The sequence below is a fragment of the Gambusia affinis genome, linkage group LG13 (genome assembly GCF_019740435.1).
Source record: "Gambusia affinis linkage group LG13, SWU_Gaff_1.0, whole genome shotgun sequence".
Lineage (NCBI taxonomy): Eukaryota > Metazoa > Chordata > Actinopteri > Cyprinodontiformes > Poeciliidae > Gambusia > Gambusia affinis.
In genome coordinates, this window is record NC_057880.1 from 14,058,707 (window position 1) to 14,073,313 (window position 14,607).

At 39.6% G+C, this 14,607-nt stretch overlaps 1 protein-coding gene across 1 annotated transcript in view; it reads right to left on the reverse strand.

Moving 5' to 3' along the window:
- tet1 (tet methylcytosine dioxygenase 1) overlaps positions 1-13,265 on the reverse strand; it is a 33,980-nt gene extending 20,715 nt beyond the window's left edge. Inside the window, exon 1 of the mRNA XM_044137510.1 lies at positions 11,280-13,265. Coding sequence (XP_043993445.1) covers positions 11,280-13,265 — 1,986 coding nt within the window. The remainder of the gene's footprint in view (positions 1-11,279) is intronic.
- Between the last annotated feature and the right edge of the window lie 1,342 nt (positions 13,266-14,607).

Below are 14,607 nucleotides of genomic sequence, written 5' to 3' on the forward strand. Positions count from 1 at the left end.
GTATGCCAGTGAATACCATGGCAGCGAGATGACATGCAGGCAGCACAACTAGGTGAAATACTGTATGCCAAACTGACCCAAACATAAAAACAAGCACATCTGTAGAACAGTTTTAAGCACATATGCGTCCTGGAGGACACTTTTTCACCACAAAATAACTTTTTGTCCGTAATATCAGTGACAGAAATATACAGTAAAACAACAATTTTACAACTTTCCTTAATCGGAAGACTGATTCTGATCTTTTGAATCAGATTCAGAATTTACAATACTATCAAGACCAGAAGATCTTGAACACACATCAAAACCATGCTAAAGTATCAAATTCTGGGAAATACTGTAAGGCATGCTCTGTATTCATCCTATATATGTTAGTATCTTGTCAAAGAAACACGCGAGACACAAGATTCAGTGTTTAAGTTGAAGTCACAACACAAAGAAACAAGCAGCCAAAATCATAAATGAGATTATTACCTGCTTCTCTGTTAGTTAAAAATCTTAACGTCCCAATCAAAAACACATACTCCATGTTACTGCTTTCCTGGGGTTAATAATTACAGCAGTTACAACTGAACTCTGCTTTGACAGGTAGCCCAACAGGTTTGACATTGCGGACAAGTTGCACCAACCAAAATAACAACCCAAGCTTGTTTAAAATACACACCTACCAACTGTTCCCAAGCTGCTATTAGTCAACATGTGTTTCTCAGGCCTTTACACAATAACATCCGTACATTAAGTCATATTTTCCTTCAGGCTTCCAGACCCATTTGATTGTCTAAACAATCACCTAACTTTAAAAGTTGAACCAGTACTGCTTCAGTCCATAACAGCACAGTTTAAAACTTCCGCATATCTCAAAATTATGCGTCTTTAAAAAGGCTGAATGTCCTGTGCAAAATAGATGACAAAAAATGATGTCAAAAGATGAAGTTGAGTAAAAACTTTCAATACCACAGACCGATATTTCATTATGGCTTGCCTACTGTGATACCAAGCGCAACTCTGATTTAAAAAAGTCGATCACCTAATACATCAAAAGTATTTTTGGTATTCCTACAAAATTTAAACATGTTTGCACCTCATTCAGGCTGCAAGAGAACGAGGGACAGCAGGACTTCATGGAGATAACAGGAGGGATGAATAACATACAGAAAAGTTGATCTCCTTTATCTTTTAAGCTTTTCAACCTCTGCCTGCCTGTTGGAACATTTAGGAGAGTAGATAAGAAACTACATGTTTAAGTTATGTTAATGTAGGATGCCCTGTTATTCTAAACCCTAATGCATACTAATAAAAGACTGCAAAACATGTTTAAATAGTAAAATTAAATCAATCAGTCAATCAATCAATCGTCGTTTTATTTCGAACATGATAGAAGTACAAAATCACACAAATGAACAAGGAATGCAAAAGACATACTTTTGTACTACAATCATCTTAACATGCTCAAAATCCTTTTGCATGTTTTTACTGACAGCTTTTCTGACACCATGGCATGACATTACCTCTGCTAAAAGAGTGTATTTGGCAGGATAATTAGAAAAATATTTTCAAACTTTTTATTACGTTTTATATTGTTACACAGAAAATGCAATTTGAAGAAAAGAATTCTGGTGGCAGTTCAAAGCTTTTTTAGAAACTAGAAATGAAAAATCACACAGAAATCTCTGATCGGTACATCCTAGACTTATTTAAAAATGTTTTAAAATATGTATCTCTTTTCACTAAACTGCAAAACATGTTTAAAACTCAATAAGCACACAAGACACAGTTTGTCCAATTTGTTATGCAACAATAAATCAACTTGATCTCTTTAAGGCTTCCAGATATTTCTTCCCTTTAGTCAACAGCCAAGCTTGCATTAAGAATAAGAAATCTAGACATTAATCACAATAAGTTATGGTACACAAACATGGCAAGTGAAGCACAGAAAGTCATAAAGTGTCTCTGACACGAGTAGCAGCTGACCTGCTGGAAACCAGCCCAGCGGCAGGTCTAGGCCAAACGGGAATGTTCCCAAACTTGGTCATTATAGCCATTACTGTAGATTTTAATGTAAATGCGTCTCCCATTTTCATTGAAATACTTCATACTCAATTATGTGCCAATCTTTTGTTCTTTCTGTTTGTGTAAAACTATAAGTTTGAACCCCCTGAGTTCAGAGTCACATGCAGAAAAAGCAAGTATTAGAATCTGGGACAGGGATGTTTCTGTGTTTTTGTATGTTTATTGAAAATAAAATGAGTGCAGGCATCTACAGAAAAAAGGGAAAGCTTGGACCTGACATCATGCTGCTCATCACCTGCCCCCTCTCCACCAATCACATATATTTAAACACCTCTGTGTGCAGGTCAAAGGCCAAAAACCAACAAATTCAGAGAATAGCAAGTAAATCTTGAGTGAAAAAAATTGTAACCTTAAAATCAAAGTCTGTGTTACCGGTGATGAAGGACACATGATTGCATTTTCAGACTCAGACAGTGACTTAAAGCCCTCTCTGTGACTTTCTGAAAATTCCTTTACATGCTCTCCTCTTTGTCTACAAACACACCCACAGCACATAAAAAACAGAACAGACAAACGGACTTCCTGTCTGAATAGCTCAGTGCCCAGGAGTGGGGCTATTTTAGGGATAGACAGCATTCTTGGTCTTAGTTCCATCTCACGAGACTGTATGATATAACTACAATATGATTTTTGAAATGGAATATGCAACACTCAACACCACACCCTCAGCCCACACTGTAGGAGCCAACAGCATAAAGAGGACATCAGGTCACTTTCTCCACAACAATCTGTCCAAAAGATTAGGGGAGTGGTTCAAGATGTGCCCAGATCAACCATATGTGCAGGTTGCATGGAATGTGACTGAATCTTTAGGACAGTCTGAGTTATTTTCAACCCAACAAAAAAAGGAATTTTGTCTCAAGACTGGTGAGATATCATCAACCAAACTGTAAGATGTGATAAGCCACAAACAGTCATGAGTAGCTACTGGTGTTAAGGCGTTTTAGTGCTGACGTTTTAAATGTACATGAAGGGTTTTTACACCAGACTGCTGCTAAAGCTATGCTGATGCAACAGCAAACACCAATTCTATTAATTTCCACTGGTGAAATACCCATGTATCCTGCTTTTAACCCTTTCCACAACTTTATTTGTGTTCGGTTTGTTGCGTAGCTTGGTCTCAATAATGCTTTCTGCTCTCCAACAAACCTTTGGGTTCTTCTATAGCAGTGACTGGAGGTGGGCTTACAACATTCAAGTTAGTTCCTTTTTTGTAAACAAATAGAGAGGAAAAATCCATGCACAAAATATACATAAACACTCAGTTTTAACTCTAATGTAATAACAGATTAGGACTAGAATAACACAAGCCAACCATCTTTAATCCTTCAAAATCGCCATAGCTACTCTGAGATAGAAGTTTAACTTACAGCTGTAGTTTCAACCCCTATTGTCAACAGTTAACTGCTTTATTATGGCCCAGTGGTGTTAATAAGTACTATTTTAAATGCAGTTATAAACTCTATGCAATGCTTCCAGGTTACAACAATCCAAAACCCAATAGAGGTAATGTAAAGTTATGTGAAGAACATTCACAATGCTTAAAACAACCTTTAACAACTAATCTGCTTGTTGTAAGCTCTGTTTAAAGTGGATTAAGGATAACAACGATGATGTGTAGTCTGACAGTGTCCTGATGCTCTGCAGAAACTCAGATTACATTAGAGCAAGGATCAAATGTTTACTAGAAGTTTATGGGCTCCCTGCCTGTGCAAAACAAAACCAGTAATTTTATACAACCAGTGAGAACCATCTCTAGCACCGGCTCTGTTAAGGTCTAGAATCATTATAGTGAAAAAATAAAATAAAATAATTCATCCTTAATTTTGATTTTGGTGGATTTGCATTGGTGTTTCAATGAGTGCAAGCTAAAATGCCAAATCTAATTGAAGCTATTTAAAACTTCTTTGCCTTTCTCCAAACACTCATGGTTGTGGTTATAGTTAATGTTCACAGTAGGGGTTAGGAGTATCACTCTGTGCTTTCTTGTGCCACACACAAATAGAAACAGTTTCTCTACTAAATGAATTTAATTGATGGGAAAAACAGCTTAAGGTCTTGCTTGGTGCACTTTGGTATGCTTAGCATTAGCATCTTAATTCACTGAAAAAGATTTTTAAAAACACCACTGAATAAAATAAAAAATAAAAAAAATTGTGTCTTAACCAATTGTTTGGTATTGTCGGGTATTATTGTTGAAATTCCTTAGCAAACAATAAGAAATAATACTTTTCTGATGTTGGCTGAAGTTTTATATAGTCAAAGTGAGTAAAACACATCTGTTTGCATGAACTAAGTCAGTGACAATTAATCTATTGGCTAATTGAATTGGAATTTTTAACGTCGGGCTCTCAATACTTACAACTAATGAACTAATGAACAAGAGATACTAATAAGCTTTGAATATGATTTGGTCAAAATATGCTTTGGATGCAAAGTTAAAATTTGTTGTAATTCCAAAGTGAATACAGTCAATATGGGAAAGAGCCAAGAGGAACTGCATAATATATTAACTTGCAGTCTTGAACATATGCAACATGTCATATTACATTCACTCCAACTTTTGCTAGTTATCAAACAATGCACTAAAGTACAAGTTAATATTAAAATTAGTAAAATATTTTCTGTTTATCGAAACCTGTCGGATAGCATTGAGTCACTCAGTTACAGTAATTAGTCCTCATGTGGATAGTGTCATTATGTCATTGACTTTGCAGCAAGCCGTCATATTGAGCATGCATGTAGCAGTGTACCAGTGGAGAGAAAAAAACTCCCCTTAAACAAGAAGAAATCTCCAGCAGAACCAGAACCCGACTCATAATTAGACTGACTTTACCAGACTGAAAGCAAAGGTCATGGACAGGAAAGTCTCAGTCTTTGTTACTTTTTTGGGTAGGAATTAAAAAATAAAAACTGAGTTAAAAAGTTTGATTTTATTCCACGTTTTCCTCTTATTGACAAAGAATTAAACATGTCTGGCAAGATTCCTCCTGTTCATTGTGCTAGGCATTTTTAGAAAAATTAAAAATAAACAAAGCTACATAGTTTTAAGAGCAGCCATGCTCAAACTATTCTTCTTTTGTGTTTCTCTCGAGTAATGATTGCTGACATTACTGTAGCCTCCTAACCTAACAACATTTCATCTTTATATTTTAATTCCTGCCTAAAATGCTCCTTTGACCATTTTGAAGTAGTGTCTGTATCTCCTGTTTAATAATGAAAGACCATTAAAGCACAGTAACAGATCTAAAAGCTAAACTCTGAAGTGTTACTGTTATTGAATTGATGTACCTTAAAAAGGGTTAACAGAGAAAAAGTTATGTGTAAATTCACATAAACACTGAGCAGGATGGATCCCTCAGATCCTCCTACAATCACGAAGAAAATGTTTACCCATTTAACTGCTTTGGAAACATGCTGAATAAGCGTGTAGGATGTATGACCGTGAATGAATGAGTTTATGAACTGCGACGAATACACACGTGCGGTCATGCATGCAAATCCACATGTGTGGAGAACATGAAAGAGAGACTGCAGTCCCTGACAGACTGAGCTGAGAGATAAAATGGATACATAGGGAAAAAAACCCATCAAGGTTATATATTTTTTTTATAAATTTGAGGATGGCATATTTGCAAAGAAATTACACCAAAATAGCACAATAAGGATGCAAAATGATCTATTTGTATTTCAGGCTGCAGGTTGAAAATGTTTTGTTAAGTTCTGCGGGTTTTCCAATAGGAGGCCATTTAGCCTCCTAAATGCCACTCAAATCCTTGGCAGGATTTGAGTGGCATTTCTTTTTAGAGGGCAAAGTCAGGATTTCTTTTCACCCAGAGAAACCAAGTGGCACGACTTCAAAGCTTATCTAGGGACTTCAAAGCTCTCAACATCCAGGACCCGACAGAGACTCACAGTGACATAGGGGTAAGATAATATAATCAAAGTTGAACAAATATTGTACACAACTTAGAAATAAGGCAGTAAGATAAACACTAACATGGCTATTTTAAAACTCAGGTGAAGGTGCATTGAGCAGAGCAGGAACAGAAAACTAAAACTTTCTCACATTTAACGCAGTAAAACTTCATACGTCCATCTATCTTAATTTTGTTTTGACTGAACTATCAATCAAGTTTACTTGTATAGCACATTTCAGAAACAAGGCAGTTCAAAGTGCTTTTCATCACAAAAACAGTCATAGAATACACAGTCAATAACTGAAACACCACCATGTTTCACCAAAGGGTTTGTGAGTTGAGCAGTGGTAGTTTTCTGTCACAAATAACGTTATGAATGTCCTCTGCAAGACATTTATGGCACATGATATGTCCTATACATGTTGTTCAACTTTACAATAACTCATTACTTTGACAATGTATGATGCATGTAGTATAATGTTAAGGGGGTATGAAAAGATTTTCAAGGCGTTGTAGGTATTTTGACATAACACAAGGGACAAATAGTGAATTATCCATTGTCTGCTGTTTACAGAATTAATTTGAATTCAATCAACTTGGAGAAATTTACAAAAAAGAGTTTCTGTGCTCAAGAAGAGATGTAGTCAAACTGCAAAGTATGCTAAATGAATTTTGACATCTTAAGTAGTCTATGTTAAAATATTGGCAGCGTCTCTAATATATAATTCACAAATTTCCACTAGTTGGCAGCTGGTTTACAGCCTTAAAGCCACAGTTGCACATCTACGGGTTATCTCCACTAATCCTCAGTATGACCCTGAGAATAATGCATCTGACAATCATGGCAGGTCAAATGTCAGCAAGCAGACACAGAGGTTGCCATGGGAACTGCAAGGACTCCAGACCTTTGCTACTATCTATTAAAAGAGCGGTAAGAGTGCTTCAGAGCAACCAGGACAAGCAGCTCTTACTTTGCATTATGCTTTTGCTATTTGGGAACAATAAGTAAGTTGATGTAAGGGGGGTCTGCACTGTAAGAAGGTAAAAAATATTTGCTATAGTACAAATACACACCTGTGCGTAAGGATAACCTTCAATTACAGATGCAACTTTAAATACCTGTTGCAAACCTGAGTGCAGCAGAGTGCATGTTCTCGCAATAAGAGCCTCCAGACAAGAGTGTTTTCCTGATACACCTGATATCTCTGCTGGACCACTCCTCTAGCTATAATGCACCACTGCAACAAGAGTAGGAGGGTAGAAACTGTGACAGATAAGTGGCTTTGCAAGAGAGGCTGAACGGAGCTTTCAGGTTGAGGCATCCAAGTTATGTTTTTAAATGTAACCTGGAGGATGAAATATTTTTTTCTAAAACAAATTCATTTATATATAATCAATTCACAAAAAAAATGGAAATACAATCAAGGGTAAACATTTTGATTATCATAGTAATTTACACTTTCCATTAAATATGAGAAGCAAGTGAACAAAAAAACAAAATAAATAGAAAATGTAATTTTTGAGAGAGCTGACTGTGAGTCTGTACAAACTGAGTCAGCTTAAGTAGCCTACAGCTCCAAACATGTCAGGACTGTTTTACTCAGATACGCAAACAGCAGCCTTTGGTACTCTGGGACTTGAAGTATCTTGTTTCTATAAGTGTGGAAATGTGTGTTTAGGGACGAATCCTATTCTTGTCCTTGCCGATAAAAAGACAAGTCCACCAATGAGGATCAAAGTAAAAGATAAAAAGATATTTACAAAAAAGAAAAATATTTTCCCTCAATAAAGAATTTTCTAGTAAGCCACACTCTTCACTCTGAGATCTAAATTGTGTTTTGCAAGTATTTTGAGCCTGCATTTAATATTTCATGACCGGGTAGCAAAGCTATACAATGGTAAAACCAGTAACAGGATCTACATGCCCCTACATGAAGTCTTCTTTGGCCTCTGCACTTTATGAAGCTTGAAACATTCACTGGAAGGGTGTGTGAGCTTGATGAGCAGGACTGGCCGGTGAGTAAGTAGGCACATTTACTTACACTAACGCACCTTAAATGAACTCACATACACAAGGTAGCTGTAAAGGCGCACAGTTAACCTTGCACGACCTGCTTTCTGAGTAGGATTTGGTGAAAGATGGGAGTTTGAGATCAGTTCAACAGCATGCAGACGGAGAGGGAAGCTGGCAGCTCTCGAAGCAGGCTCCACCCCTGCAGAAGTGCAGAACCAAACAACAACCAGTTTTAAGGCCACAGACACAGATCTTCCTGTGTGTAAACACAGGCTAACGTGATGTCAGTCAGGGCAAAACAACAGCCGGCTGTGCAGCCTGAATCAGACTGGATCAGCAGTTCAGCGTGACTCTGTGTGAGGGCCCTTCAACAGCAACATGCACACTAACACCACTGCATGAATGTGCTGTATTAAAAGTCACAACCAGATTAGTGTGTCACTGAATCAGTAGATTACTCACACAAAACTGATCCACAATTCAGAGCAATCCATAGAATATGTCAGCAAATCTCAGGATCACCATTCCTTCCAAAACCCCTGTCTTACTCTTACAGCATGGATAAAGGTCCCCACAAACAAAAAAGGTAGCAGTTATATGACCAGCCCTAATCTGCTACTGTCACGGCTACAACTCTTATGACTCAGTAGGTCCACGTGTACACGCTTGTATACAGCTTACACGTGGATTTTCACACTCAAACACACCTCTTAGAGACACACAGACAATGAACTGTGCATATACTCGTTTAGAGGTTAGTTACTCTGAGTTTCCAATAAGGTTTCGTTTGTAAGATTCTACGTGTATGCTGCGTTTTTACTAATTTATTTCTTTTCTGCTCTGTTGTTCTAAGGTTATTGAAAAAAAAAATATTGTGATCTCTCTCGGAAGCAGCAAAACAAGACTTATTAAGAATGAAAACAATAAATCTTGGACAATTTTGTTGCTCTTAAGGTAAAATTTGATAAATGAACCTAAAAAAATATATAACAAGCAAACACTGGACTTTAAATCTTTCTGTAACCAACAACAAGTTTTAACCAGTGAGGGAAAAAAAAGTCGTTATATCATAATTTTGTGGTGACAAGTGGCTATCAGTGATCTTGGATGCATTGTTGAGTGAGTGTCTTTTTGGTTTGTAACGCACCATCTGGACTGTTTGGGTTTTTGACTGACTGAATGATTGATGTGTTTTTCAGCCAACTCAACATCCTGAACTGGCACCGGGTTAGTCAGACAGAAAGAGAGACAGAGAACCTCAAAAGGTTTCGTCACTTTTGTGTATTAATCCACAAGAAAGGCGACAGTGGTGCAAGGAAAACGCAAATGATTTAAAACGCAACTAGTAATGTTTTTAATGTAGGCAGCGAGAAAGGAGACAGAGGTCAAAGAAATGACTGAAAATGAAAATGCTGCTGTGTTTAATATAGACAGTGTGATGCTGAGTTATTTACCTACAAATGCTTCCTTTCCTGGAAATCTCAGTCTTCTTTTCACAGTAAGTAGGCTGTGTCTTATTGCTAAGGCAGGTTAAGATGCCAAATAAAGTAATTTCTTCTGATCAACGAGAATGTAAAAGTAGTATTTACAGTCCCTATCACGTTAGTTATTTTGGTTAGTTAAGGAAAATATAGCTAAGTATTAACAACCTAAAAATGTAGGATCCTCCACTCTATTGGCCAAGATAGGTACTTTTGCTAAATTTCATTTACTTTTGAAGTCTGCAGTCGGATCTGAGACATCAAGCTGAACAGAACCCTTTTCTGGTTGCAGCTTGAAAATCCCTTCTGGAATTCTGGTTTTAGTCGACCTTCCTGTTTATTTTTACAGTTTCAAACTCTGACATTTTATGTTTAAACACAGTGTAAATTGGAGAAAGATGTTTATCTCATTTTCTTTTTTGTGATAAAACAAAACAAACAGAAAAGGTCCAACTGCTACTGTAATTCTGTTTTAGTATGACAGTAGAGTGGTACCTAAAATATTATATTTATTAAAGTATTACCATAAAGACTTTGATAGTCACCGCATTAGATGATGTCTACATGCCAATTCTTAGCTTAAGAATGATGTCAGAGAAAAACATTTCAGTCACAAATGTATGGACTTTGCTAGGACTTTAGCTAGAACTGTTTTGGTCAAATGACAAATTAGTTTTTTTTCTTTTTTCTCCATAAATCAGCAAAATGACTGATCCAGAGAAACAGAAACTTATTCTACAATAAGAGCAGATACATGTACATAACCTGGAAAACATACCAGGAAAACAAGGTAGGATTACTTGGCATGTAAGGTGTGAAATAAAGGGATAGAGGGAGAAATTGGCTTGTTTATGGGTAGGATATATATATCAGTGTGTGATTATGCCAGTGGAATTCAATGCTTCTCATATATCTTGAGGAGATCTGCATTAGGTACTTATTCAAACGATAACACACACATGACGTTCAGAGACATAGCAACCTACAACATGGAAGCAATGGCATTAAGAACTATATTCAGCAGTAAGAAGTAAAATAAGTCCTGCAGCAGATGGCCACAAAGCCCTGATCTCATCAAGTCTGTCAACCTTAAAAGCCTGAAACATCCGAGAGGCAGCCTAAATCCAAAACACAAATCCTGCTCATAAATTGAGTGTAGACTCACTTTAAGTTTGAATTCTTTCTATAATCTATCTACATCAGTTTTGAGTGGCTTTGTTTTCGGAGGCTTTATTATCTGTCCTCACACATTGCTGAAAGTTACTCTCTTGACTGCAACACTGAGGACACACACAAACACACATTCACGTAGGCATGTGAAACAGGGTTGTACTTTAAACATGTGCTAAACTGCCGGCAGTCGTGTGCCAGTGGCTTCCCGTCCAACAGTCGGATCTCTATTCTCCAAACACACACACATATGCACAGGCAATACTTCCCCTTTCACTGACGAGCCATAACATTTATAACATTTAACAGGAAAACATCACAGCGCTCATCATCTGATAGCACCAACTGAGCATTTTTTTTTTTATCTGAAAGTGAAAGCTGTTTCAACTGTTTGTCTCTAGTAACTCTCAATCATCGCCGTTATCAGTGGGCAGGAAACCTCAGAGATCACAAGAATCGATGCCACAGGGCAGAAACCGATCAGCTGTTCGCAGAAGATTTGCGTAAATTCATTTTATTCCCAACATAAAATCCATTGTCTAGCAAACGTTTGTTTGCTAGTCAATGGTCTTGCAAACCATTGTCTGCAAACCAACGGGGTCACAAAGAATTCATATGTGTTACCTGTGCATCACGTTGACTGATTACAGATGAAGATCTTCTCCTCTTCAGCTCCACACACTTCCTAAGCTTGCAGATCTGGTGGCCAGTCCTGCGATTGAGGCAGCAGCTGCACTGGCCGCAGTTAATCTTCCTGAGGCATGGCTCGCACGCCCCACACCTGCTGCGCTTCTTCCTCTCTTTCCTTTCTGATGTCAGAGTTGGGCAGGCGAGCGAGCCCGTCCCCTCTGCCCCCCAGGATCCAGGCAGAGTGGAGAAGCTGGCATCGACGCACCCGGTCTCTGACTCGGTGTCGAAGGAAAACGAGGAACGAGTGCTTTCTGAGCAGCAGGACAAAGTGGAGCTGCTGTCTACGGAGGAAGTCGAGATCTTTGGCACAGGGTCATCCTCTGGCATTGCTGCCTGAGTGCCATCCACGACAAAGTTTGGTTCATGTTTTCCTGTGGGGGGTTTGGTGTTTGCCTCAGTAAGTAGCATAAAGGAGGGAAGGGACTTCTCTTTTTGTGCCTCTTTATATATTTCACCTTCGTCTTTGGTCTCTCCTGGTGTGCAAGCTTGCTTCTCTAACCCAGCAACAGGCGTTTCTCTTAATTCAGACTTCCCTAGACTTCTTGGCTGCAGAGAGTCCCGACAGATGATAACCGGAGTACTTCTAGTCACTATAACAGTCTGCACCTTCAGAGCAGCATCAGAGTTAGTTGAAGACCCTGCGAGTTGAGGCTTAGCACCATGAATGGTTGGTTGAAAATCTGTCTTTGCCTGGTTCACAACCTCCAGCTCACATAAATCTGAGGTGGAGAGAGCTTTGGTAGGATATGAGGTAGCTACGTTGGAGAATACAACCACAGGTGACTCTGACTGGGCCGTCAGTGGGTTCCAATGAGTTGGATCTGAGATTTGACATGTTGGAGTGTTGGTCTGGGTGTCTTTTTCCCAAATGTTTTCACTCTCACTACTTCCCAACTTCACAGTGATTTCTTCCTTCACTCTCATTGTCTCGTCTTGTCTCTCAACCTCCGTCTTTGCTTCCAAACTCTGAACATCTCTCTCTGTGACAACCAATGCCTTCTCATCTGTCCTACTCGCTTTCATGGCCAGCTCTTCACCCTCCTCTTGTTGGACAGCTCCCCCATCATCTTGCATACCACTGCTGTCAAGATGATCAAGCTCATTACCAAGGACAGATGAAGTGTCATTTTTCTCACTGCTGCCCTGTGCCCCCGGGGAACCACTGCCTGTTAATTCTGACGAGCCAGAGGTGTGATCTCCACTCCCATCACCTACCCGTCCATCACTGTCGCCACAAACTGTGACCTCAGTAGCTGGCTTCAAGTCCCCTTCACTGTTATTGCTGAAAGACTTTTCATCTTCAGTTATAAGGCTGTCACAGCTGTGCTGCACATCACCTCCACGTGTGTTAGTTTCAAGCGAGCTGCACTCTGTGGCATCGTCAGGCTCAAGACTTGACGCAGCTTCAACACAAGGCTCATGACACATTCTGGGGGGTTCTTTGTTGTCTGGTTTCTCATTTTTTCCATCAGGAGGAGAATTGTTGATTCTGATGCTTGAGGGTTTGTTACTTGCGTTTTGTTGCCGGGATGCAGCTCTTCTCCCACTGCTCCCCCTCCTGCTGTTTTTCCCTCCTGTGAACGCTTTCGGAGACTGGCCGGGAGCAACAGACACTTGCGTTCCCCTTTGGGACTTTCTCGGCCCGAGGGGGTTTTCGGGCACACTGCTCGACCGTCTAAGTCTAGTAGATCCCGTTACATTTCCGGCATGGCTACCTCTGCCAGGGGACCTCCTGAGATCCTTCCCGCTTCCACGTGGACTCCGGCCTGATTTGGCCTGGTTGCTTCTCGAAGTTGAGCGTGTGGATTCTGCTGGTGTTTTTTGTGTGTTACACGTTTGGCCCCTAGTGCTGGTCCCTCTCTGGGCTTTTTTTCTCTGAGCAGGTGTCTGTCTCCTGGCTGGCTTGGTAGGTGCAGGCATGGCTGAGGGTGTAAAGGAGAGGACCTTTGGCAGCCAGCATGGGAGCCAGGTAATTGTTTATTTCTTGCTCAGAAAAAATTAATTCTTAAAATCTTCTTCTATTATGATTTATCCTCGAATTGTAAATTATAATAAATGTTAGCTGGCAGTTGCAGAGCATCACCTATAAAAACAGAAGGAACAAACAAATAAAAATATAGCCACACAAAGTTTAAATGCTACAAAATTGAAATAACTTCTTACAGATCAGTTGTTTAAATCCAACTGTAGCCTATTTGTTTTTACTTTTGCCCCTCCTAAAATAGCCACTCGGATGTGCATGTGCCGAGGGGCTGACGTCAATATAGCCGTAAACAGAAAAAAAGACGAGAAATAATCAGACGAAGTCCACAAAACAAACATGGAGAGGCTTTAACATTTTAAAGGGCAGGCCCGTCGAGTAGAGAGGGCTCTGTCCGGAGGTCGGATCCTGTTTTCGTCTTCCTGGCTGGCGGAAGAGGGGGTTATTACTGTGTAAAAACCGCCCTCAGCGTCGCTCTTTATTATTATTTTGCACTTGACCGCTGTCATTTAAATAACACGAAGCACTGCGCGCCTGGAAACCTCGCTTTGCCAAAGCCCTTACTACTTTGACCCGAGTGGGTTTTTATTTACACGTTTACAGACCGAAATGCTTTACATACCGCAGAAAGAGAGAGAGAGGGAGAGACAGTTGCACTGCCTGGACCGCTAATAATACTGCGCTCCAGCGAGACGGCGAGACCTTGTATTGGTTTCCCTCCTCGGTAAATATAGACCGCTGCTAAGTTCAATCCTCTCCCGGGGGTGACACATGGACATGATACCAGTACCGACAAGCCGGGGACGGGCACCGAACAGAACCGACGCTTTTCCAGCCGTGCTACCGTGTAAAGTCTTTGCGGAGCACGACGCTACGTTGAAATGTAAATCCCTCTTCTGTCAATCCATTCAGGGCAGCCCCGCTCACTCTCCCTCCACCAGACGCAGCCCACGGTCTCTGAGCTGGCCGAGAGCTCTTTGTGAGGACTGGAAAACCCGAAATGGAGTACAGACACGTGAAGTGAACTCAGCAGGACTGTGTCAAAAGTAATCAGAACATCAAATAACCTCGCAAAGTTTTAGATTTTTTTTTTCTCATAATGTGTCAGTTTATGACACAACTAGTAAAAAGTTTTTTCTTTTTTTTTCTTGCGCTCCATAGTTTCAGCTTATCGTAGATACGTTGGAGTTTGTAGTTTAAATGTATAACAAAAATAAGTAAATAAAATACTGTACATTAAGTGCAAATTTACAGCATAAAAACTATTAAAGGACCGATATG